The 27730-nt window shown below is 33.6% G+C and overlaps 1 protein-coding gene across 3 annotated transcripts; it reads left to right on the top strand.

Moving 5' to 3' along the window:
- The first annotated feature begins 155 nt into the window (after positions 1 to 155).
- LOC144448980 (apoptosis-inducing factor 3-like) lies at positions 156 to 27349 on the top strand. 3 transcript variants are annotated; one of them, XM_078139372.1, is made up of 17 exons: positions 156 to 260; positions 2674 to 3036; positions 8638 to 8731; positions 9549 to 9658; positions 11345 to 11454; positions 11985 to 12029; positions 12561 to 12642; positions 13008 to 13120; positions 13243 to 13421; positions 15837 to 15967; positions 20565 to 20680; positions 22574 to 22786; positions 22954 to 23071; positions 23617 to 23715; positions 23953 to 24028; positions 24967 to 25071; positions 25982 to 27349. In XM_078139372.1, the coding sequence occupies exons 2-17, from the start codon at positions 2772 to 2774 to the stop codon at positions 26013 to 26015; spliced, it is 1890 nt and encodes a 629-aa protein (XP_077995498.1). In that variant the 5' UTR covers positions 156 to 260; positions 2674 to 2771; the 3' UTR covers positions 26016 to 27349. The 3 variants fall into 3 exon arrangements, with proteins under 3 accessions (XP_077995498.1, XP_077995497.1, XP_077995496.1); XM_078139371.1 differs by lacking the exon at positions 20565 to 20680 and adding an exon at positions 20799 to 20914 and having other exon boundaries at positions 8635 to 8731; XM_078139370.1 differs by having other exon boundaries at positions 8635 to 8731.
- The last annotated feature ends 381 nt before the right edge of the window (positions 27350 to 27730 follow it).

The raw sequence follows: 27730 nt of genomic DNA, 5'->3' as shown, positions 1-27730 counted from the left end.
AGAAATATGTCACTGTTACCATTATTTGTTGACATCTGTGCTCATAAGGTTGGTTAGTGTCATATTTAGATATTTAATAATGCGCTGTCCACAATGATCTTAGGGAGTTATTAATTTTGAACTGTGACCTAACCGGGCATGCAAATTAGGTCCCATGTATATACAATGTACGTGCGTCAGCGAGTAGTCCAGCCTGAGTTTTGTTGACTGGACTGTGTGTTGTTGTCGACAGGTGGTCGGGGGCATTTACTAGTCTACAGGTATTGTATTCACGCATTCATTTTTAGGCTTTCTTGTGTTTTGTAGAGTTCAATTTTTGGACGATTTTGTATGATGTCATGGTTACAGTTGCCACTATTAGTATTACTTCCACTGTGTACTGCTACCATGTACCACTAGTGTAGTAGTACTACTAGATTGAGCTCAGAAGATTGTGACAGAGGATTCGTGTGTTGTTGAAGCAATTTTTTTTCATGTTTGACGGTATTGGAGCTCGCTTTATAGCACCGAACACACACAATACGAATATTTTAGAGTGATAGAGTTCAATGCTGTTTATACTGATTTCTGAAGAAGATACCACTGTAATGTGTACTGATGTTTCATTGACCAATATTACATGTAATGATGTATGATGTAATTTGTAAACCACCTCACAATCACCATGATCATAGACATAGCTAGGATTGATGGATAAGTACCGGGATAAGCAAATATATTACAGTGTCTTTTTTGCATTAAGTTTATAACGTACTGTCTTTAAAAAAAAAAAATTAAGAGGGATATCGTTGATTGCAGTGTTGCCTAGCACGTTGTTCGATCTCATAAAACTAAAATAAATAAACCCACGTCACCTAGGTTCTCATTCCTGGAGGGAGGGAGGGAGAGAGAGAGAGAGAGAGAGAGAGAGAGAGAGAGAGAGAGAGAGAGAGAGAGAGAGAGGGAGGGGGGGGGGGGGTAACTCGGTTTTGATCTTACTCAAAGTTATTTCCACTGGATAAGTTAACACTAGCTCCCAGCTTGGAGTAATTATACTGTCAGTAGAATTACTCCAAGCTCCCAGTAACCATTATATATGTTAGGTATGCCATTTCTTACGCCTTTCTATAAGTCTTTTATTGAAGTGGTTACATGACATTTATATACTTCTTGGGTAATATAAAAGGTCACCACCTTGCCTAGAAACTAACTGATGATAAAAATACAAAACCTGTTGTTCAGTTTATATAGTTACAGGCATTTGGCAGTAAAAACCTTTTTGATATATTTCTATCAGAATGTTCTAAAACCTGAGTCTATTTGTTCTTATACTCATTTATTCTCCATTGATAATACCTACACATACATACATATTACATATGTACATATGTAACATGTGTACGTATACATACATTCGACGTACATACATACATATGTAAGTACGTATGTACATATATACGTACATACATATTACGTACATACGTAACGTATGTACATATGTACATACACACATACATACATACATACATACATACATACATACATACATACATACATACATACATACATACATACATACATACATACATACATACTGTGATACATACATACATACATACATATATCCCACTTTTCCAAGTTCTCACCATATGCCTGCTACACTTTTAGAGCAATCTTATCTGTTGGTCAAACATTGCAAACTTGAAAAAGTGACCCATTTGGATAGCACATAGTACTAATACCCATACTACACATATCTTTTGTCTTTTGGTAGTCTCCCTACTGCAGGATTTGAACCAATATTGTAACAGGTAGATCCTCGGTTGTAGATTGTGGTAGCCTATGAGATCAACTTGATCATTTAATTTGTTGTTTCTTTTATGTTTCATTTCTCTGTTTCTTTCTTTATTTCACAATTTCACTGTTTCAACCATTTCACCATTTTGTTGATAAATAATTTTAGCCAAAAACAATAGCTTTAACATAAAATGATGATTTTTATGTCAAAAAACGAATAAATTGAATTGTCACTTATCACAATCAGTCAGAAGTGGGCAGGCCTACACTGTGTACATGTTTTGGAAAAGTGATGTTCATATGAGGTAGTTTAGCAACAGTGGTATGATCTTTGACCTTAACAGAGATTATTCCTGACTCCTATTAAAGTTATCAAAAAATACCTTAACCCAGATTCTTGTTATCATAGTAAGTATTTGGGTTTGACTGGATGACATTGCTTTTTTATCCTGTACTGTTTTCCTTTGCATCTGTAAGATTTTATGTCTTATGTGTACTATATGTATAGTGGTTATGAGGTCTGAGAAAAGCTTGTAAGTCATTTTGAATTTTTTTAATACAAGTGTGAGATAGGTTGCTGCATCAACAAGTACTTCTTTTAAAGGAAAATAGATTGTTTCAAAAAGTTTTGAAATATTTAGTTTTTGATTTGGTACTCTGGTCAATCTGGTAAATCTTAAAGAATTTTTTCAAATTCAAAGGAAGTGAAAATTAAAAAAAAGAAAGAAACACTGCATGATTATGGCCAGTATAGTTAAAAGCTGTGAATACAAAATGTCTTTCATTTATGTCATTAAAATATTCCATTACCGACAGACTTGAAACATATCTTTATATATGTTTCATCAGCTATGACTTGATTTACAACTTCGTAACATGTTACTCTTTTATTTCCAGGTTCATTTGGAATATGGGTCATTGTACAGGTCAAAGGGTAAAGGTCATTGAATAAAGCTCTGACTATTGATCGTTGCCTTGTCAAAAGTACCTGCCAGATGTCAGTTAAAATCCTCACACAACTGTTTTTATCAACTCTAAGATTCCGTCCACATCAAGTAAGCAGGAGAAGTACAAGTTTATTTTTTAGCAGAGAATTTCAGAATACATCGTCAACATATACCAGACCAGTCACACAACATTACACTAGCCTTAGTAGCAGTCACAACTTTTACATCAATTCTGTGAAAACTGGACAGTATAAAGTTTTACCAGTCACCCGTCACAGCTTCAGCACAATGGGTATATGTAATACAAAGGATGGTAAGTTTACTAACTACTGCTATCACATTTCCTTCTTTATATTCCTTTCCACTTTCCATTTAACTTTTGTTTTAAAGTTGAATTGCAATAGTATTGATGTATAAAATAAATACTGTAAACCTAGATATTTTTGCCAGAAAATTTTGTGATTTTACAGTTTTCAGCTAGTTCTCAAAGACCTATTTTTACTAGTTACCAGACTGGTACACTCTGTTCCATGTACAAGAAGGCATTTTAGTCAATAAAGGCAATACTTATTTTTGCGTTTTAGTTTTCCAATGAAAAAAAGGAAAAGAAGTCTTTAGTGAAAATTTCCAGCCTTACATTAGTTGATGTTACTGCTTTGGAAATGAATAACAGTTTTTATGCTGTAGCCTGGCCTCCTGGGGCCCTTGGGCCGTGGGGGGTTACATTTGTTACTAATGACGTGCTATTGACTTGTTTTGCACAGAGTAGTATAAACACTATAATTGTATTCAATATTATAAATGAAGAGTAGTTCCATTACAAAAGCTTATGAATATAGTTAATATAATCAAGAAGACAATTGTCATTCAAATTAGTACCAGTTATAACACATTGATTATTGTGTACTATTGTAGTCAAGTACCTGTAATAGTGACATTAAGAAATCTTGTGACTGTTTTACATTTTGACTAATAATGAACTTTGCATGACATGTTTTTTCTTTCTTAGACTCTCACAGTTACATGTGTATATTTACCAGTGTTTATAACAGCTAAGTTAAGTTTAACTATAGAGTAATGTGAATAAAGCCTGTTAGATATGGTCTTAATTTCAATATGTTTCCATTTTGAGGAGAAAGGGACCTTAATTTCATTCTTAGATGGTCTCAATTGCAATAAGTTTCCATTGAGAGTAAAGGCTGACAAATGAGAGTGTATATACAGGAGTCAGTTAGCTGATTATGAAATAAATCTTAAAGCATGAAGTGCCTGCAAATTTAAAAGGTTTTGCTTTGCATTTTCCTCATGTAGTAACATACATGGGTTATATTTGTTTACCATTTTAAAAAACAAACATGCAGACTTTTTTTTTTGGAGCAATTCTGTAAACTTTGTTGCAAAATTTATGTTGTGTGAACATTTGGCTGCCTCTAACTTGATGAATTGTACCCCAGGCCTGTAGTTACACTGTAAGACTGCACTAGCTGCAACTGAAATGTTGCTTTAAAAAAGTGTTTTATCAGGTGCAGTTTTAACATGGTGACAGATTCAAAACCAAGCTTTTGCTCAAGATTTACACTTACAACTACAATATCTACAGATAATATTAACCACTTGGTAATTAACAGAAACAATGGGTTTTTTTTATAAGTAAATAAATATATTGTTGTTGATATATCTTTGGTCATTTGATGCAAAACTGTCAGTTGTAGCTAGTGCAGGTTTAAGGCCAAGGATTTTTATTATTGAAAGTGTAGAATTTGTTAGTAATGATACAGTAGTATTTTCAACTTGTTAGGGTTTTCATGTGTTTATGCTACTAAAAACATCTTTTTCAGATGCTTTCCTTTCAGGGTATATTTCTACCATAGTTTCTCCTGCATGCTGCCAACTGCTTTGAAAATTTATACTGCAGTTGATGTGAAAACAGCCCTTTGCTTTGCTTGTTTTAACCAGCTTTCTAATCACGTATGCTTAATCACTAGCTTCCATTCAAAACACTGGCAATGCAGCCTCTGGTAGCATCACAGCAAATGGCAAAGGTAACAAACAATGCTTAATGACTGCATGCACCATGATTTTATTATTGTAAGTGTAAGGACACAAAGGGTGATATGTAAGTAATACCAAGTGCTAATAATTAATGGTTTTCACCTGTTGAAGACAATTACACTCATTGTATACAGTACATGTAATGTACTTGCACAATCTTTGATCTTATTCTTAATACAGGATTCAAATTTGTACAGCTGTGCTCCTATGACTTAAATAGAATTATTGTTATAAATGTGATGGGCAGGACATGAAATGATAATATAGTTGTCTAGTAAAGAAATTTACATACACATGAAATGATAATATAGTTGTCTAGTGAAGAAATTGACATACACATGAAATGATAATATAGTTGTCTAGTGAAGAAATTGACATACACATGAAATGATAATATAGTTGTCTTGTGAAGAAATTTACATACACATGAAATGATAATATAGTTGTCTTGTGAAGAAATTGACATACACATGAAATGATAATATAGTTGTCTAGTGAAGAAATTGACATACACATGAAATTATAATATAGTTGTCTAGTGAAGAAATTGACATACACATGAAATGATAATATAGTTGTCTAGTGAAGAAATTGACATACACATGAAATGATAATATAGTTGTCTAGTGAAGAAATTGACATACACATGAAATGATAATATAGTTGTCTAGTGAAGAAATTGACATACACATGAAATGATAATATAGTTGTCTAGTGAAGAAATTGACATACACATGAAATGATAATATAGTTGTCTAGTGAAGAAATTGACATACACATGAAATGATAATATAGTTGTCTAGTGAAGAAATTTACATACACATGAAATGATAATATAGTTGTCTAGTAAAGAAATTGACATACACATGAAATGATAATATAGTTGTCTAGTGAAGAAATTTACATACATGAAATGATAATATAGTTGTCTAGTGAAGAAATTGACATACACATGAAATGATAATATAGTTGTCTAGTGAAGAAATTGACATACACATGAAATGATAATATAGTTGTCTAGTGAAGAAATTGACATACACATGAAATGATAATATAGTTGTCTTGTGAAGAAATTTACATACACATGAAATGATAATATAGTTGTCTAGTGAAGAAATTGACATACACATGGAATGATAATATAGTTGTCTAGTGAAGAAATTGACATACACATGAAATGATAATATAGTTGTCTAGTGAAGAAATTGACATACACATGAAATGATAATATAGTTGTCTAGTGAAGAAATTGACATACACATGAAATGATAATATAGTTGTCTAGTGAAGAAATTGACATACACATGAAATGATAATATAGTTGTCTAGTGAAGAAATTGACATACACATGAAATGATAATATAGTTGTCTAGTGAAGAAATTTACATACACATGAAATGATAATATAGTTGTCTAGTGAAGAAATTTACATACACATGAAATGATAATATAGTTGTCTAGTGAAGAAATTTACATACACATGAAATGATAATATAGTTGTCTAGTGAAGAAATTTACATACACATGAAATTATAATATAGTTGTCTAGTGAAGAAATTTACATACACATGAAATGATAATACAGTTGTCTGGTGAAGAAATTTACATACACATGAAATGATAATACAGTTGTCTAGTGAAGAAATTTACATACACATGAAATGATAATATAGTTGTCTAGTGAAGAAATTGACATACACATGAAATGATAATATAGTTGTCTAGTGAAGAAATTGACACACATGAAATGATAATATAGTTGTCTAGTGAAGAAATTGACATACACATGAAATGATAATATAGTTGTCTAGTGAAGAAATTGACATACACATGAAATGATAATATAGTTGTCTTGTGAAGAAATTTACATACACATGAAATGATAATATAGTTGTCTAGTGAAGAAATTGACATACACATGAAATGATAATATAGTTGTCTAGTGAAGAAATTTACATACACATGAAATGATAATACAGTTGTCTAGTGAAGAAATTTACATACACATGAAATGATAATATAGTTGTCTAGTGAAGAAATTTACATACACATGAAATGATATAGTTGTCTAGTGAAGAAATTTACATACACATGAAATGATAATATAGTTGTCTAGTGAAGAAATTTACATACACATGAAATGATAATATAGTTGTCTAGTGAAGAAATTGACATACATGAAATGATAAACATCGAGGAATAATTAGATGTTATTCCTCAATATTTTTCTTCGTTCAGCTGAGGAAAATACGAGTGACCTAAAGGGCGTCTGTCACGATGAGTCGCTAGACTTGATAATTTTATGATTACCATCATATGTAGATTTGTTAAGAATTATGATAAAGTTTATCCAACTGTTGCATGGCTACTATTACTTTCTTTGCATGGTAACTTAGATCTCATCCAGTGTTTTTCAGTAAATATCATTACAGCTTGTATCTATACTAGTCTGTAAATATCATTACAGTTTGTATCTACATGTATACTAGTCTGTAAATATCATTACAGCTTGTAACTATACTAGTCTGTAAATATCATTACAGCTTGTATCTATACTAGTCTGTAAATATCATTACAGCCTGTATCTATACTCGTCTGTAAATATCATTACAGCTTGTATCTATACTAGTCTGTAAATATCATTACAGCTTGTATCTATACTCGTCTGTAAATATCATTACAGCTTGTATCTATACTAGTCTGTAACTATCATTACAGCTTGTATCTATACTAGTCTGTAAATATCATTACAGCTTGTATCTATACTAGTCTGTAAATATCATTACAGCTTGTATCTATACTAGTCTGTAACTATCATTACAGCTTGTATCTATACTAGTCTGTAAATATCATTACAGCTTGTATCTATACTAGTCTGTAAATATCATTACAGCTTGTATCTATACTAGTCTGTAAATATCATTACAGCTTGTATCTATACTAGTCTGTAAATATTACAGCTTGTATCTATACTAGTCTGTAAATATCATTACAGCTTGTATCTATACTAGTCTGTAAATATCATTGTGTTCGGGATGATGGTAAAGAGTGCCAAGACTTGACTAAATGATGTATAGTGAATACAACCTAAAAACTTGTGATTGATAATCTACAGTCTCATCCTCCATTCAAATAGTTACATTCTTAGACTAAGTGTTTTTTATACATAATTATGACAATAGATCTGAATCTGAATCTGAAATGATTTGGAATCCAACTGATGATTCCTTCATCTGTAAAATTTTGTTCTTTCTTATACTTACTTTGTCACATTTAGGTATTTTCCCAGGAATCTCTGCTTTTCGAATAATTTGTTAGTGTGCCACAGTCCTTCTATCACTAATGCCTAATGTTGGAGTTTTTGTTGCAATTGTGTCTACGTGCCACAATAAATTAGTGCCAAAGATAAGTTCATAGTGGGCACAACACATTACAGTTAACTGTCATGCTACTATGTCAAAACGCTAGCACTAACAATCTGGTCACCAGTAAATTATATGCATGACAGTATTTTCAACTTCCTCTGTACGGACAATAGGTATGAATGCTTCCCTGCATTTCCAGCCTTGTGATAGAGGGACTGTGAGAAAGTTAGACTGTGGTGTATAAGTATGTCTTTCCACTGTGGAATTGTCAAACTAATTATTAATTGTAAAGATAATAATAATTAGACAATGTGATATAATATATTCTACAGCATGCTTTGTGTATTAGATGTTAGGTGTAGTATTTCAAGAAACACTGCAGATGAACTAGTGTAATGCATTGCTAATTATGTTTTTTATCTATCCATTGCTAACACTGTCAGACATTGAAACTGTCTGATCTTTCAAATAAATGTTGTTGTCTATTTTCTTAGCAGTTGACCAACATGGGGTTGGAGCCATGCCTAAACCAGAGAAAATAGTACCAGTGGAAGCTGTCGTTTGCGAAGTAGATGATATGAAAGATGGCGAGTAAGTCTGACAGATTTTATTCTTGATTTGGATCACAAGTTTTTTAAGAGAAAAGTCACATTGTACTCAGATCAAATGCCAAATGTATTAAATGCCCAATGGAAAATATATTAGTGTTGATGTAATGAGTGATACGATGTATTAAATGCCAAATGAAATAAATTTAGTCTTGATTTAATGAGTGATACAAGTATCTCAGTATGTCACAGAAAAAATAAATAAAGGTAGCACAAACAGATGATAATATGACAGAAGTCTATGTCAAGTGAGTGCAAGTATGGTGCACTCAGGGTATTTGTATGAGTGCTTGCAGTGTCCTCTGCACCCGTACTTTCACAAGCGTAGCAAGTGAAAGTGCAGCAGAAAACACTGCAAGCACAAGAGCAAATACCCCTGATTATCCACACTGGAATTCACATTGCATGGGGTTCTGTTATTATTACATATGTTTATCTGACACAGCAAATTTCCATAAAAATCATAAAAATCATACAGCATGATCATGCGATTTCATGTGTAATGAACGTGTGTGTCCTCATTTGCATATCATTTGCATGCAGGTATGCAATAATGTTTTTGGTATTGCACTGCACTGAAAATGCCACTAGTATGCATGTGCATCAGTGCAAGTTATCTCTGGTACATAATTATGTGTAATAATAGTGAAGTCTGAAGACTTCTTTCTATTAGGTCAATAATGGTGATGTTTTAAAAGTATGTAGAATAAAGCAGAAAGAAAAAGAAAAATATCACCAGAACTGCTATCATCTTCGTCAACGTCATCAGTATCAAAGTTTACATTTATATCTTTTTTCAGGATGCGTGAAGTTGATGTTGGTCCAGGCAAAGCTCTCCTTATCAAAGAACTTGGAGCTTTCAGTGCTATTGGTCATAAATGTACACATTATGGGGCACCTTTGGTCAAAGGTAAGAAATCAAGTCAAGACTATACCATGGTATAATGTACATCTAAGATTACTCTTCTATCTAGGGACAGAATCAATATTGCACTATCAAGGCTTTTAGCTTTAGTATTATCACAAGATGGTCAAGTGACACACACAACTAAGGGATAGAACAGAGTATTGTATAAATGAGATGACAGAGAACAACATATATGTATCAATTTATTTCACCATGAAATAATATTACATAAAATGAAACGGAACTTGCCATAAATCACTGATACACTCATCAGGTTTGTACAAAATCAAGAATAAAGCTTATATACGTATTATGGTGATGACAGGCCCTGCTACTAATTATCTAATGAATTATAGTCCACATGGCAGCAAATAGCCATAGACGCGAAATGTGGAGCTCAAATGGCTGTCAGCGAGTCCATATGGTATTGTATACAATTATCTGCAAGTCATGAACTCACCCGTTTTACACGGTACTAAGTACAGTTAATGTCTGTAGTCCATTTCACCATTGGCAAATTAACGTAGTTTCCCATTGGTGTAGGTTGAGTTCCTGGTATTGAATGCAATACCAGTCAGGTGGTAGCACACAGTAGCCAGCAAACCAGCAGCAACAAGTAGTGTTAACCTTCAGGCCTTGATGTTAGGAGAAGCATGTGATCACTGGTTTAGAGAGTATTTGAAGGTGTCTGCTTAACGATGATTGGGTATACACAAACCCCAGCAGATGTTTAGTTGTTGACATGTAAATTAGCCGACATGTAAATTAGCACACTGTCATCACTAAAAGGTCCCTGACCTATACCTGTCATCACCATTCATCAAAACGTCACTAGTACAGTAAATTTATAAATCTATATTCAAAACCACAACCTTGTGACAACTACCGTAGGTTGCCATCATAACAGAGTCAGCTTCACTTATATGTTAGAATGCTGAGTCAAATATACACAAAGTCTTGCCTCAATCCCTTTCACTGAAACTCAAAAATTTGGTTAGGCCTAGAAAAAAAACATTGTTTGGTTCTGATTACCCGACCCTACCTAGTTTTTCACTGCCGAGAAATAGTGGACGCAGAAACTGACATCAACTTAAAAAGACAATATAAAACTGTTCTTCCAATCTGTAATGGCTGTACATCTGATGGGAAGAAACCAATAACACAGAGACCATATGGGAAACAACGGAAAACATAACTACCTGAACTAGATACTCACACATTAAAAAAAATATAATGAATAAAATAAAGAATCTCCCTACCCCACCTGTTCTAAAATTGAGCATAATTGGAACCACACAATTTTTTTTATTAGGCCTAATATGTATAATCAAAGTAGCTTCATCTGTAAATACAACTATATAGTATTGTTATCACACCAAAGAATTTTTTATTTGTACTGAAGTATTTCCATACCAAGTCATTCAGAAACAGTATGACACCTAAGAATGGAATCACAGTTGTTGTAATTCTTATGCACTGTCTTGAATTTAGACTGTCGCTTACTTCCATGTGTATGTAAAGAAGGTGGAAAGTTTTTATACATTCTGTTACTGTAGATTGCATGACATTGTACTTTTAAATTAATACAGTCCTAAACTATAGTGTGATGTTTCATAATGTGGAAAGTGTGTCTATAATTATGTATTTATGTATTTGTACATGTAATTAGTTTTGATTTATTTACACTAGGTGTTTTGTGTAATGGAAGAATTCGTTGTCCTTGGCATGGAGCATGTTTTAATGCACAGTCTGGTGATATAGAAGATTATCCTGGTTTAGATGGAGTGCAGAAATTTGAGGTAAATGTTGAATTTTGCCATAAGTGAATAAATTCCATTGTTATGATATAGTCATGTGCAATATGTCATATTCCAGTTACAGAAGTTCTGGCCATTTCACAGATAAGCACCTTTAGGGCACACCAGATCTGGCAAAGTGAGGGCTAAAATTTGTATATGGCCACTGGTTACTTGAAGCAGTCAATGAAATATGCGTGAAAGAACTCTGAATGTTCTTAAGAGAATATTATGATAGTGGTTCAGCATGTTTTGATTACTGGTAGTCACTAATAAAATAGTATTGTGGGAACAACATAGAGAATGAGTGGTATCTTTATGGCTGCTGTCATTCTGCTGTGATGCTGTACTATACAGGCCCTTACTTTCTGCCACCGAACAGCTTGTGAACAGCACTCCTAGTGGCTAAACCATAAAATCTTTTATCTTTCCTGTAATTGGAATATGGCATATTGTAAATTGTTGAATGTGGATAGGGTTTGCTCACTAGGTGATCATAATATTTTTTTCATAATTTTCTTTTATTATTGCAGGTTGACATCCAGGATAATAAAGTAGTGGTAAAAACCCATAAAAAGGTAAGAAAGCATAAAGTCAGTAAAACTTTGTACTGCACCAGGCAATCTTAGCTTTCGACCCAAGTCCTCAGATCTTCTTTAGAGATGTAAAGTCACAGTGTTTATGTATGCATGACTTCAAAATATAGTCCCAGACAGATAGTAGAGTTTACCAGCTAATCACTGTTTAGAGATATTTGTATATTCTGATGTACATAGCTTCCTTTGATTCAACATGACTTCACATCACTGAAGAAGACCTGATGATTCAGGTTGAAAGCAAGGATTTATCTACAAACATTTTGGTGCTTTTTTTTTTTTTTTTTACCTAAGTTTACATTTGTTTGTAACTGCACAGCTGAGTCATCATTATATTACACAATAAGTTTGTCCTTTGATATAATGAAATATTGAACCCCTGTAATTGTTTTAAAATGATAACAGATACATGAGAGAGACAGAATGATCAGTTTATTACAACTTGGTTTGCGCCTATTTCAGTTCATATAAATATGTTATGTCTAAATATCTATAAATATGGTCTTTGTATAGGCTCTTGAAAAGTCAAGAAGAATTCAGGAAATGTGTAGTAAATCACCTGATGAAGAAAGTACTATACTCCTTATAGGAGGAGGTAAGGATTACTAGAAAAAATGTGCATCTCTTCTGTCTCCAGTTCTATGCATATGCCTTTCCACACTTTCTCACAATTATCAAATTTCATTTGTGTGCAAATTTATATTTCACATGAAATCCATCACTGCTTGCTTTACTTGCAAGTCATAATCTTAGCCAATCAGCAGACTGCTATTGTTAGCTATGTAGTGTAATGCATATTTGCAGAAATCAAATTTGATAATCTTAGCAAAACACTGGATATTACCTATAGACATTACTCTTGTTTTGTATCACACTAGCATTTTGAAATTTATATGATTTTGAAAATCAGATAATTGTAAATGTTCCACTCGTAATCATATCTGTTATTGTAACACATAGGTGCAGCATCAACTGTGTGTGCAGAAACACTCAGACAGGAAGGATTCAAAGGAAGAGTTGTCATAGCAACCAAGGAAAACTTTCTTCCATATGACAGACCAAAACTTAGCAAGGTGAGAATAGTAATGTATGTATGACAACTACAGTACTGTACATTTGTTTCCAAAACAGTATGATGTAATTATGTGTCCATGACAACACCCTTTATACCCTGTCCTTTCTATTACTGTAACAGGCTTTAGACAGTGCTGCAGCTGACATAGCTCTTAGAGATAGTAATTTCTACTCTGTGTATGATATAGAAGTGTTGACAGAGAGAGAAGCTGTTTCCATAGATACTGTCCTTAATGCTGTTACATTCCAAAATGGTGAAAGTATCAATTATGATCAGCTGTTGATTGCTACTGGTGGAAGGTAAGTTCATTTTGATGTATAGAGCACTTGTCTGTCTATTTGTATGTCACAGTGGCTCCACAGGTCTGTCACTTATTTGGTCTCTGTCTGTCTGTCTGTCTGTCTGTCTGTCTGTCTGTCTGTCTGTCTGTCTGTCTGTCTGTCTGTCTGTCTGTCTGTCTGTCAGTTTGTCTATATGTGTATAACTTGTGAGATGTTTTGTTTGTCTTACAGTTAGTTTCTTTACTCTTTAATTTATAATTCTAGATATCTATCTGACATTCATTTTTCGTCAAAAAAAGATTAGTGCTTCCACGATATGGATAGTGATTGGTATGAGATTTAGAATAAATAGTCCAATGTATGGATAGTGATTGGTATCAGATTTAGAATAAGTAGTCCAATGTATGGATAGTGATTGGTATCAGATTTAGAATAAGTAGTCCAATGTATGGATAGTGATTGGTATCAGATTTAGAATAAATAGTCCAATATATGGATAGTGATTGGTATCAGATTTAGAATAAGTTGTCCAATATATGGATAGTGATGGGTATCAGATTTAGAATAAATAGTCCAATGTATGGATAGTGATTGGTATGAGATTTAGAATAAGTTGTCCAATATATGGATAGTGATGGGTATCAGATTTAGAATAAGTAGTTCAATGTATGGATAGTGATTGGTATCAGATTTAGAATAAGTAGTTCAATGTATGGATAGTGATTGGTATCAGATTTAGAATAAATAGTCCAATGTATGGATAGTGATGGGTATCAGATTTAGAATAAATAGTCCAATGTATGGATAGTGATGGGTATCAGATTTAGAATAAGTAGTTCAATGTGTGGATAGTGATGTGTATGAGATTTAGAATAAGTAGTTCAATGTATGGATAGTGATGGGTATCAGATTTAGAATAAGTAGTCCAATGTATGGATAGTGATGGGTATCAGATCTGGAATAAGTAGTTCAATGTATAGATAGTGATGGGTATCAGATCTGGAATAAGTAGTCCAATGTATGGATAGAGATGGGTATCAGATTTAGAATAAGTAGTCCAATGTATGGATAGTGATGGGTATCAGATTTAGAATAAGTAGTTCAATGTGTGGATAGTGATGTGTATGAGATTTAGAATAAGTAGTTCAATGTATGGATAGTGATGGGTATCAGATTTAGAATAAGTAGTCCAATGTATGGATAGTGATGGGTATCAGATCTGGAATAAGTAGTTCAATGTATAGATAGTGATGGGTATCAGATCTGGAATAAGTAGTCCAATGTATGGATAGAGATGGGTATCAGATTTAGAATAAGTAGTCCAATGTATGGATAGTGATGGGTATCAGATTTAGAATAAGTAGTCCAATGTATAGATAGTGATGGGTATGAGATCTAGAATAAGTAGTCCAATATATGGATAGTGATGGGTATCAGATTTAGAATAAGTAGTTCAATGTGTGGATAGTGATGGGTATGAGATCTAGAATAAGTCGTCCAATGTATGGATAGTGATGGGTATCAGATTTAGAATAAGTAGTTCAATGTATGGATAGTGATGGGTATGAGATCTAGAATAAGTAGTTCAATGTATGGATAGTGATGGGTATCAGATTTAGAATAAGTAGTCCAATGTATGGATAGTGATTGGTATGAGATTTAGAATAAGTAGTCCAATGTATGGATAGTGATGGGTATCAGATCTGGAATAAGTAGTTCAATGTATGGATAGTGATGGGTATCAGATCTGGAATAAGTAGTCCAATGTATGGATAGTGATGGGTATCAGATCTGGAATAAGTAGTTCAATGTATGGATAGTGATTGGTATCAGATCTGGAATAAGTAGTCCAATGTATGGATAGTGATAGGTATCAGATTTAGAATAAGTAGTCCAATGTATGGATAGTGATGGGTATCAGATTTGGAATAAGTAGTTCAATGTATTGATAGTGATGGGTATCAGATTTGGAATAAGTAGTTCAATGTATGGATAGAGATGGGTATCAGTTCTAGAATAAGTAGTTCAATGTGTGAATAGTGATGGGTATCAGATTTAGAATAAGTTGTCCAATATATGGATAGTGATGGGTATCAGATTTAGAATAAGTAGTTCAATGTATGGATAGTGATGGGTATCAGATTTAGAGTAAGTAGTTCAATGTATGGATAGTGATGGGTATCAGTTCTAGAATAAGTAGCCCAATGTATGGATAGTGATGGGTATCAGTTCTAGAATAAGTAGTCCAATGTATTGATAATGATGGGTATCATATCTAGAATAAGTAGTCCAATGTATGGATAGAGATGGGTATCAGTTCTAGAATAAGTAGTTCAATGTGTGAATAGTGATGGGTATCAGAAGGTCAAACCTCTTCACTCATTATATGCAGTGAATACTCTGTGGTGAGTGTTGTATTCTTTGTCCCTTCAGACCTAGAGTCCTTCCCATACCAGGTCATGACCTTGAGAATGTCTGTCTTCTCCGTACACCTGATGATGCCAATAAAATTGCAAAACTTGCAAAGGGTAAACGTGTCGTCATTGTAGGGACATCATTTATTGGTGAGTACTGCCAAATATTCTTATGTTATTTATAAGGAAGAGCGAGAAGTTAAGCAGATCTAACTTTCTTAACCATTTGCAATGAACCGGTTCAGACAAAGTGGAAACACATGCATCCATGACATTGTGACTCTCCACTGTACACATCTGAATTCATATTTACAATGAGTAACACTGAAGTAAAACACTTTTTCTATGTGTTACACTCATTTATAGCCTTCATATTAAGTGTGAAAGTATACTGTTTCAATTGGTTTATTTACAAGCCAAGCATGTGGCCTTTCTAATGTGGTCAATTAACAAATGAAACAGTATACTTTTACACATGATGTGGATGCTATAAATGAGTGTAGCACATAGAAAAAGTATTTTACTTCAGTGTGAACAATCATAATTTACTGCCTTTTAAGTGTCTATCCCCAGATGTAAGCTTTCTTTTTAGGACCTCAACCTTTGACATTGACTTAACTTTGGGGGTCAGTTACCAAAAAGCAAGCCATTTCTTGCTGACACTTTGTAGTATTTATTTGTTGCCACCATTTATATCATAAAGTCATGCCACCATTTTTGTAAAATCATGCATATAGAAGTAATTTTTGATGGTGCTGTGTCTTGTATGAACACTTGTTGTAGTTACTGTGTTTACATCTATAAATAATCATAAATTTTCTGACATTTAAGAGTCAATTCTATATTTTGTTGCTGTAAATTTTCATCATCAATTTATCCAAGTGTGCACAATATTGATTTGATTGTTAAGTAACTCTACATGTAATGATTAATTTTGATGACATCTTGATATTTCAATATTTACATCTGTAGATTATTATTACTAAGTTCATCAGTCATGAATTAGCATTTATAATTGTATTTAATAATTTTGAATATTTTCATGTTATTTACACCACAGCACAGCACAGAAATGACAATTTTAATACTCTAACAGTAGTATGATTATACCTCGCACAAGCTAGAGTGTCCGTGTTGAAACAAAAAATAAAATGGAATTTAAACCGTGGTCATTTTATGTCATGACAATTCATGTTTATGTCATTGGTTCTGCAGTCAAAACATTCCAAAATCATCATTATTTTTCATAGATTTCTCACAATATGCTTGTAGAGGTATCATGTAGTTAAATCAAACCCACTATTTGGCTTCATTCAGCCAGAGAAAATATGTGACCCACTGGTTTTATCACTACTCCTTTTTTGACTCATAGTGGCAAGGCCCTTTAGGTCATTTGTATTTTCTTTAGTTGAATGAAGAAAAATATTTGGGAATACCATTTAATTTTGTACTAATTACTATTTTTGTTGTGTTAAGATTAATTCAACAGGAAAGAGATTGATTGGTCCATGATAACCAGGGTTTTCAAATTTACTTGGTGCCAATTTTCATTTTGTTTTCTTCTAAGTTCTAAAAATTTAACATATTTCTCTACTTTCTAAAGTGTGTGATCATCTAAAAACCTCATTCATTCATTCCATATTCTAATACTAATGCCAGTTACTTCATGTACAAAACTTACTAATAACCCTGTATTAAGATTGTGAAAATATAACTAATAACATATACTGCATATGATGGATGAATTATGCCAAGTTTGCATTGGATAAAATCAGTTTCAGTCATTTGCTCAATCTGATCCTCATAAGATCCCTATCATAAAGTGTTTTCACTAAGGTTTGTGGACCCAGGTAATAGAGAGGAAAATCTTATAGATTTTCAGTATTTTCCATGCCAAGTACCAACATTTTAGTGTGAAAGCGCGGTAAATTAACTGGAGAACTCCAGATAGAACTTACTACCATCATTATAAAAATAGTCCTATACTGTCTAAATGCCATATGGAAATATATAGAAGGCAAATTTATCAAGATGCTTATATTAAGATTCAGAATATTTTATTTTCCCATGACTTCCTTAAAGTGAAATTAAATAGTGGCTGGAACTGTCATGCATTGAGGAACTTTTGAAACTTTGGAAAAACCTATTGTTATGTCTTTGTGCAGTGCATCTTTCCTGGAAAGAGAAGTGAAATTGGGATTTTAGCAGTTGACATTTCTAGGGCAACGCAAAGCTGAGAATTGAACCTTTGGAAATGGGAAACTTACACTATATTTGAAAATCTTATACCATTACACTCAGTGGATATGTACGTAACTTTGACATTTCAACTTGTGTTGATCTTCCAGCAGTGTATATGGTTACAGGACTTGACATTGTGTGTTATTGTTTTGTAATAGCATAATAGGAGTAACAATAAACATGCAAAAGTTGGAAGAGTGATATCCGTTTTCACAGTTTTCTCAAAGAACATAAAATGTGTTTTGTTCTTAGTGGAGCAATTGCAGGCATTTTGATTGCCTGGTCTTTAAAATCTACAATAATTTCTCATGAATAGATTGATAAGAATTTTCATGTTCAGGAACATCAATATTTTTTGCAATGTATCATGCAAACTAAAATTGTACTTTTTGAATAGTCTATCATATTTTGGAATGCAAAAATTAGATGCATATATACATATGTCTTGTACTTTTGATAAGAAAAATATGATGGCTCTACATAATTTGAACTGAGGGGAAGATACATCTTGGTGGGTTTGTGAACCATGACAAACAACTGATTCCATCATCTGAAGTCAGGATGTTCTTGGTGTCATTTCCACATGTGCCAGTATGTAATGCAAAGACAAAGTTAGGGAAGTTAAAGACATGCATTCTTGTTCGCAAAACATTCATGTTATGTTAGTTTTAGTTTGTAAGTGGTTTAGTTAGCATTTTACTTCTGTTACCCTTGGAATTTGTATAGTTTTGTTTTGTTTCGGGTTAGGGTATAGGGTTAGGGTTAGGATTAGGGTTAGGGGTTTGTTTTACTTTTCAAACAATCAGTCATTGTCCCAGCACATTCAAATTGATCAGTGTCCAATTCTTACTTTTACTTTGTTGTCTGATAGAATAAATTAATCTATGCAAAATTTCAGAAAAGACTGACAAGTATACAAACACACTCTGAAGCTATAACAACATAACTCAACAACACAAAAACAGATTTGATGTTTGGGACCACTTTCCCCTCTTTATCCTTACTTTTCTCTGACTAGGAATTGAAGTACCTTCACTGGTTCAACATTCACTAAATTTAAACTCGTGTACTCTTGTAAAATTCAGATTGGTAGGGCTGTATATGTAATGGCAGTATAAAGTCTGAGATAATTGCTGTCAATATCTTTTTAAGGAGTAGTGGCTTTTTTGAGCTGTCAAACAATTGGAATGAGAACTGAAGCACCCAACAATTATGCTAATAATCTAATAATCTAAATTCATACGTGCAAAACAGTCATGATGTATATACATGATGTAAGCTTTTCAAATGAGGCGTTAGCCTCACGTTACCCAGGGTTCTTTTCATGGCCTGTTGAGAGCCCCTGGAGACAAAGAAATGTTGATTGCTTAAAATTCTAATTTTACTTCTCTTTTTAGCTCCACTGTCAGCAAGAGCTGAGCAGAGTTTAAGGGTTAGGTTGGTTATCCGTCATCATCTGTCTTCCTTTTTCTGTTGTTTGTCAGCTTTTTCTATTTTCATCTTCTTCTCCAAAACCGAGTCAGAATGTTTTGATATTTGGTGTGCATGTCTCTTTTGGGAGGTTATTCAGGTTTATTCATACCGAGTTGGTATGAGTCGGTTTCTATTTGTAGTGAATTTTTGGGGTGTTTTTGGTAAAAAATAGTTTCAACTTCTTCTCCGAGACCAGTTGTCGGATTGCTTTGATATTTGGTGTGCAAACCTTTGGGGGAGGCTATTCAGGTTTGTTCATGTCAAGTTGATAAGAGTCATTTTCTGTGTGTGTGTGTGTGTGTGTGTGTGTGTGTGTGTGTGTGTGTGTGTGTGAACAACTTAAAGTCAAAAACCACTTGACCTTTGCCATATTAGTGGCTGGGTGCAATTTACCTTGGGTGTCTAATTGGGAAATTCAAATCAAAATGATCAAACCATAATGTGTAATGTTTTTCCTTGGTTTAAAACCTCCCAATTGCATTTATGCTAGTTTCAGCCACACTTTAATTGCCTTGAAATGGTGAAATTGAGTACTTAAGTGTCTTGTCTAACCTCAGACCACCACACAAGTGTGGTTTGTTTGGTGGTGTGAGGTCTAACTGTAGATCCTGATGTATCTGCTCCATGATCTATGTCTATTAACAAAGATAAAGTCTACTGACATGTTTATTGTTAACCATACTATTAAAAAACCATTAGTCCTCATATCATGATAACAAACAACACTTGAAGCATCAAATATAACCTGCAACTAACGATGTACTTGTTCAGTGATTGTAGAAATCTATTTGCAATCTAACTTAGTTGCATGTACAAGCATTTGATAAGAGTGATACTACCTTCAGCATGGAAGAGAGCTGAATCAAGTAGACATTTCCCTTATGCTTCAAAATCTGAAACAAACACATTTCATTTCACGACATATTTGTAGTGTTTGAGCTGTCCTTGCATCAGTGTGAACATCTCATTTCCCTTCCATATGCCACTATGCTTTATTTCCATTTCTATCTTCTGGCTTTCTTTCTTCTACTAGGAATGGAAGTTGCTGCCTATCTCTCGGACAAGGCTGCTAGCATTTCAGCAGTGGGGCTTGAAACAACACCTTTCGAGCTAGCAGTTGGACCACAAATTGGAGCCTCCCTTAAGAGGGTAGATCAGTGATTCCTTTATTTTTATGAGTGTACCCCTTGCCTTGTGTTGTAATACAGATACATGCATGTTTTTTTGTGGTTTTTGTTTATTTTGTATATTTTTTGCATGTAACTAGGAATGGAAGTTGCCAGCTTTCTTGTTGACAAAGCCAATCATATCACTTTACTCAGTGGCAGCAACACTGCATTTCAAGCTACATTAGGGGAACAGGTTGGAATGGTTCTCCAGCGGGTGAGAGATTTTTTGCAGTGATGTCGTCTTTCATTCATTGCTTGCCTGTGTGTTTGCATACCCGACTGGCATTCTTCACTGCATGTTTTCAAATTCTCATAGTGTGAATATCATATTAGACAATGTATTACATGTTTATGTGTGTATTTTGCAGTCATTTCACCATCATAATTCATAGATATGTATGCTTATCATATATATTTACATACTTACACACACACACACACACACACACACACACACACACACACACACACACACACACACACACCTGTCAATTTGAAGGTGTGAAAATTGTGTATTTAAAGGTTTTCCCAAAGGTAAGTTTTGTTTACATTTATCATCAGTCAAGCTTAGAAATAAGGAGTGTATCTATTATTAGTCCTCAATGGGCACCACCTGGTGGGGGACTTGTACATTGGGTTCCGTCCATGCATGTGTGCGTGTGTGTGTTCACCATCATGTCTCTGGCATGAACCAACCAATTTCAACCAAACCTGGCACAAAGGTAATATACTATGATGGCATATGCACGTCACTTTGGTTTGTGACCGAATTAAATATGGCCGAATGGCAGCCATGTTTGTTGTCAAATTTCACTATATAATAATACTTTATTTTAATGAGGGCAAAAATAGTTGACCAAACAACTAATCGAGTTTTGTCCTCAGAGAGAAAAACAACAATAACAACAACAACAAAGGAAAACAAAACAAAACAAAACATACATATCACATAAATCCGGAGAAGTATTTAACTAAATTCGGAAACAATTACTCACAAATCTTAAAAGAAAGAACAAAATGGTATACATCAACTAATACTGGCTAAGAAGATAGCTCTTGAAGTTAGCTTTGAACATACTCCGACTTCGAGTGTCTCTTATATGGGAAGGGATAGAGTTCCAGATTTTGGCCCCAATGAACTTTGTGAATATGAATCATTACTTTCGATGTATTATACGTAGTGACTCCATTCAAGTGCCTACACCCATATTATCAAATATGAGCTTTCTTTTAATCTTGAACTTGACCTTGAAGAGCTTCATCAAGGTCAAATAGCCAAATTTGGGTTATCTTGATAGATTTTTTAATCAAAGATTTCAAGTAATGATATCATAATCATGACGTGGGTTTGACTATGTGATGCATATGCAAGTCACCTAATTTTGTGACCTTGACCTGTATAGCAAATTGGCAGCCATATATATTTGCACATATTTTCTGTTATCTCCAAAAGTTTGATACATATGGACACCATTCAAGTGTGTACCCTCAAATTATAAATGACGAGCTTTCTAATGAGACATTGACCTTCAACCATAGTAAATATTTTCAAGGAGAAATAACCAAAATGTTTCCACATTATGTCTATAACCAAAGGTAAGCTCTCTTTATAGATCTTGACCTTTGACCTAGATTTCTATAATCAGGTCAAATAGCAAATCAGTCAATAAATTATGCAGCGTTGTATCTAAAGAAACTATTCAAATTTACACAATAACATTGCCATATAACACACCAGTTGGGGATTTGTCTTCAACTGAAGGCTTGCCTATAATATCATCTACAAAAACATTGTTGTATGCTGTAAGGCTAAAATCCAAAAATGACTACTGTCCCTACAAAGTCATTACTTTCAATTTTTATGTGCCTTCAGATGCTAGAAGAAAAGAATGTCAACTTCTTCATGAATAACAGTGTCAAGGAATTCCTCGGAGAGAATGGTAAACTGAAAGCAGTTGACCTCAAGTCAGGTCAAGAGTTACCAGCTGATTTGTGTGTGGTAGGTGCTGGTGTAGTGCCAACTACAGAATTCTTGAAAGACAGTGGTCTATCCATGAATGCAAGGAATCAACTTACAGTAGATAAGGTAGGTAATATAATTTGATTCAAACTTTGTGATTAAGTTTTTAGTGATGCTTCATTTTCCATATTTTTTATGATAACATTTATTTCACAAGAGTCACATGAGTGATGATTTGAAGTAACTATCTATAATTCCTAGTATATTCCTGTTTTTCTTTTTTTTTCACCTAGTTTATGAGAACTAATAAGTCCAACGTCTTTGGTGCAGGTGATATAGTGGAATTTCCTCTAGCTATGTTGAATGACGAGACAGTCAACATACAGCACTGGCAGATAGCTCATATGCATGGTATGTACATTGTATGTCTTCATTTAATTGAAAGACAACTAATAATACGAATATTAAGTTATATGTGTGTTTTTAGCACAACTGAACTAGTTCAGTAGTGCTATCGGCATAGTGAAGTGTGTGTGTGTGTGTGTGTGTGTGTGTGTGTGTGTGTGTGTGTGTGTGTGTGTAAACAGACTTAGCTGCCACACCAATTGCCTGGCATATAGATGGAAAATTGTTCAAATTTAAATGATTGTATCACAGATGTGTGTTTTTGGTCAAAAATGTGATCTTCAGTATAAACAAAACTTGAACCAGAACTACAGGGCAGATTGGCCTGAAATTTGGAGGGAAAGTACATAGGGATATGTAGATGAGGATTGTTCATGACATTGTGATCTCATGGACATATTAAAAGACCATCTTTCCAAGTATATTAATCTACCATTCAATAGTCTGAAGTCTGAATCTTGAGAGCAGTAATTTTGTCAATACAGATATTGCCCTTGATGTAACATTATCTTCAGTATCAGTAACACTTCATTGTCTGTAATTTGTTACAGGTCGCACTGCTGCCCTCAACATGTTAGACCAAGATGCTGAACTAAATACAGTGCCTTACTTCTGGACCATGATGATGGGGAAAAGTCTCAGATTTACAGGTTTGTTTATATGTTGATGTCTTAGATTTCAAATTAGTGTCATCTGAACTTGTCAGAATTTTCTATTGTTGGTAGGTTAAAATGGTCATATGTAAACAACCTAGTCCCTTCATAGGCAACCTTCTATTATAAGGTATACAGAGATCACAAGCTATTTGGACAGTTTTCTCCTAATGCTTTCAATGGAGGTCATGATACTATATACACCATGTGCTGATGTTTTTATCTCTTTTGCAGGGTACAATGTCGGTTATGATGATGTTGTTATAGATGGTGATCTAGATGAACTTGTATTCACTGCATACTACACAAGGTATGTACACTTGCTTTGATCTCATTTTGAGCTTGTCCAAAGTACATTCCACACAAAACACCATGAAAATTAATATCCTTTTAATAATGCCAGAGGTATACAGTAATAAAGGTCAAGCATGTGAAGGTGATGGTCAATAGGTTCATTACCCATGGTGCTTGACTTACTTGAGTTATACAGCCTAGACCTATCAGCCCATCTATTTCCTTGAAACATGTCAAGGGTACTTATCTATCAAATAATTAATACTGATGTTGGAGCATTATAAACACTAACATGGTCTCTTACATAATACTAGACATAATCTGTCTAATCATCTAGTGAACAATCCAAGGATATTATCTATGTAAGATATCCACGATTTGTGTTTTCTCAATTAATTGAGTTGTTAGCAATGAAGGATATTCATAGGCATCAGAATGTGCACTGTGTACTTCAGAGGTATATTCATAGGCATCAGAATGTGCACTGTATACTTCAGAGGTACATTCATAGGCATCAGAATGTGCACTGTATACTTCAGAGGTGTATATTCATAGGCATCAGAATGTGCACTGTATACTTCAGAGGTATATTCATAGGCATCAGAATGTGCACTGTATACTTCAGAGGTACATTCATAGGCATCAGAATGTGCACTGTATACTTTAGAGGTATATTCATAGGCATCAGAATGTGCACTGTATACTTCAGAGGTACATTCAAGTAATACTAACTTGAAAGAAATCAAAGTTTTTTCATGAAAAACTTGCATGAATTTAAGTAATTTAGCATTGGGGTGAGAGGAGGCCAGTGAGCACGGAACAACATGGCGTATCTTACAGTCAATATTGCTATAATAGTACCTTGAAAGTGGAGACTTTAACCATGACATTACAGTTTCGTGATCAAATAGAATTTATGTAACATGGTTACTGTATTGTTTTGATTTTTATCAGGGGTGACAATGTAGTGGCTGTTGCTAGTATGAATTCAGACCCAGTAGTATCTCAAGCAGCAGAAATGTTTCTAAGTGGCAAAGAAATCCGGAAATCAGATTTACAGTAAGTACATCTCATGAAATGACAGTAGACTGATATAATATGTGGTGATGATATTGATTTGTTGACAGGTTGTCGGTGGCCAAGCAATTAGCTCATACATCTCTTATCACTGCAGTGTGGGTTGAAACCTGACAAACGTTGGTTGGGTTCAAACCTGCCAAACACCGGTTGGGTTTGAACTTGCCCAGTTCCAGCTGGGTTTAATTAAAATTAACCAGGTCTGTGTGTAAGAATTAAGGATGATGCTCAGTTGGACTCTGCAGAATAACACAGAGTTTCTCCCAATACTAGGGCTATAGGGTTCTGATCAATGGTGACCATTCGACAAATTTCCAAATTTATATTGACAAATAAAGATAATTATTGTTTTAAACTTAAAGGTAATTTTAATATACCTTGTTTTACCTCCTGAAGTCAAGGTTGCAATAGGTAAGCAATGTTTTAACGTAGCTTCAGATTATTAAGTTACCACCATCTGAAAGTTTAATATCATCGACTGTACAGTAACAAGGGGCCATTGCTGAGGGCACACTCAGGGGTTCAAGCTTGACAACTAATGCTATGAATACCATGGCTTCACTATTACTCAAGTTCTGGTCAAAATATCCACCAAAGTCTAATCCTTTTGTCCTAATGTTTTGTATGCAATCTTACCATAAAGGTCATAAAAATTAATCAACGTTTTTAGCTACCCAATTAACAAACAGGACTAATGTACAAGAAAATGGGAGGGGGGCAACACATAACTTCCACATAACTTCATTGGTTGAGGTAATCTTTTTATAGGGCTTTTTATCAAAAATGTTACAGAGTAATAATACTTACCGCTAACAATATAAAGACAGTGGATCAAATTTTTAGCAATATTCTTTTTAATATATCCATTCTGATTTCTTTTTCTTCCCCACAGGAGTGATATGCAATATTGGAAGAGCCTCCTTTGAAGAGACCACTTCTTTGTCTCTATAGGAGTGATAATTTACAATATTGAAATAGCCTCCTGTAGAGAGATCACTTCTTGGTTTCTCCATCAGGAGTCAGTGACATGCAATATTGGAAGAACCTCATGGCGAGATACATTTGATATAAAATTGAGCTTTCTGCAGCGATAATGATGTAGGAAATTTTATTTAGATTTGTAATTTCTATTTATAAATAAAGTCTGTCAGTGATATATTTACAATTTTTTATCTGCAATACCTTTATAGCCAGAGTACCAGAATCATACCAAGTAATCATCATTTACTAAATATCAACAATTCTCTTAAAATATCAGACTTTCAATATTTCAATCACTGACAGCCATCTTCATCTTGGAATGAGGCCATGACCCCAAAAAGGTCACAACCTCAAGTCTAAGGTGGTGTAATAGTAGTTAGAACTAGTTTTTGCAGGTCTCCCACAATCATGATCTCATTCCAATATGAAGATGACTGGCCAGTCGTTGAAATATCGGAAGTCTGATATTTTAGTGCAATCTTGATTGATGAAATTAACTTGTTTAGAATTCAAATAATCATGTAAATTAATCATTTGTAAATTAATAAATTTATGTGTGCTTTAGAAATGCATGCTATCTATCCATATTTACTGAATGTACTGTTATACCAGAACAACTAAAACCCTACTATAAAACATTCCATGACAGCCTGAAAACTTGTAAGTTTTACTGTTCAGCAACCAATCTCTTAATATACAGTCTAGTCTTATTTGAGTACAAGTGATTTCACAATTGAGCTGTGAGATATAACAAGGAGATTCCATCTTTACATCTAGGTTGGGGTAAAGTGTAACAGATGGCTTGATTAATATGTACAATGTCAAATTATTGTTATTTTAACAATTTTCTGTGAACTGAGTGTGGTTGTCTAATTGAAAAATGATACTATCTTACAAACTAGTGTAGTTTTAAATTAGATTGCAAACCAAGCTTTCGCTCAAGATTTAAACTTGTCACTATACCACCTATGGTTAAAAGTGACCACTAATTAACAGATACAATGTCTTTTTATAAGTAACTGACCCATTTTAGTGAACACATATATTTGGTTACTTGATGAAAAATTAAATGTCAAAGTTGCAGCTAGTGCAGATTTGTCCATATAGAAGTTAAACACAGAAATTATAGAGTAGTACATGTATATAAAACACACACAAATCATACACTGATGTTTGTCATCAAGAATGTTTACAATTTTCAGTTTTTTTTCTTCCAGCAGTATCTGATATCAAGATATAGTCTTTCAAATCCTTTATTACCATTGTTTTTTGTGTATTTTATGCAATTATTTTGTGTGTATTTTATGCAATTATTGTTTTTTGTATATTTTATGCAATTATTATTGTATTTTGTATACATTATGCAATTTTTTGTGTGTATTTTATGCAATTACTATTGTATTTTGTATATTTTATGCAATTATTTTGTGTGTATTTTATGCAATTATTATTGTTTTTGTATATTTCATGCAATTATGTAAATTTATATAATCACAAAACCATGGCAAGTATTTCTTTTATTACATACAAATTAAAATACATTACTTCTATTCAAAAGGATCACTTGGATGTTATTTTGTAAGTCTTGGTTCTGTCAATCACACGTTTTAATATTTCACACAATGATGACACACATATAACTTGACATAACATATGCTGA

Source organism: Glandiceps talaboti, chromosome 18 (genome assembly GCF_964340395.1).
Source record: "Glandiceps talaboti chromosome 18, keGlaTala1.1, whole genome shotgun sequence".
Taxonomy (NCBI): Eukaryota; Metazoa; Hemichordata; class Enteropneusta; family Spengelidae; genus Glandiceps; species Glandiceps talaboti.
The sequence above is the reverse complement of the archived record's forward strand: the minus strand, read 5'-3'. Positions and strand labels throughout refer to the sequence as shown.

Coding starts and splice junctions, on each gene's coding strand:
- LOC144448980 (XM_078139371.1), top strand. CDS start 2,772: ATGTCAGTTAAAATCCTCACACAACTGTTTTTATCAACTCTAAGATTC. Junction 22,787..22,953: donor ATCAACTTACAGTAGATAAG/GTAGGTAATATA, acceptor TTTTTCACCTAG/TTTATGAGAACTAATAAGTC. Junction 24,029..24,966: donor TTCACTGCATACTACACAAG/GTATGTACACTT, acceptor GATTTTTATCAG/GGGTGACAATGTAGTGGCTG.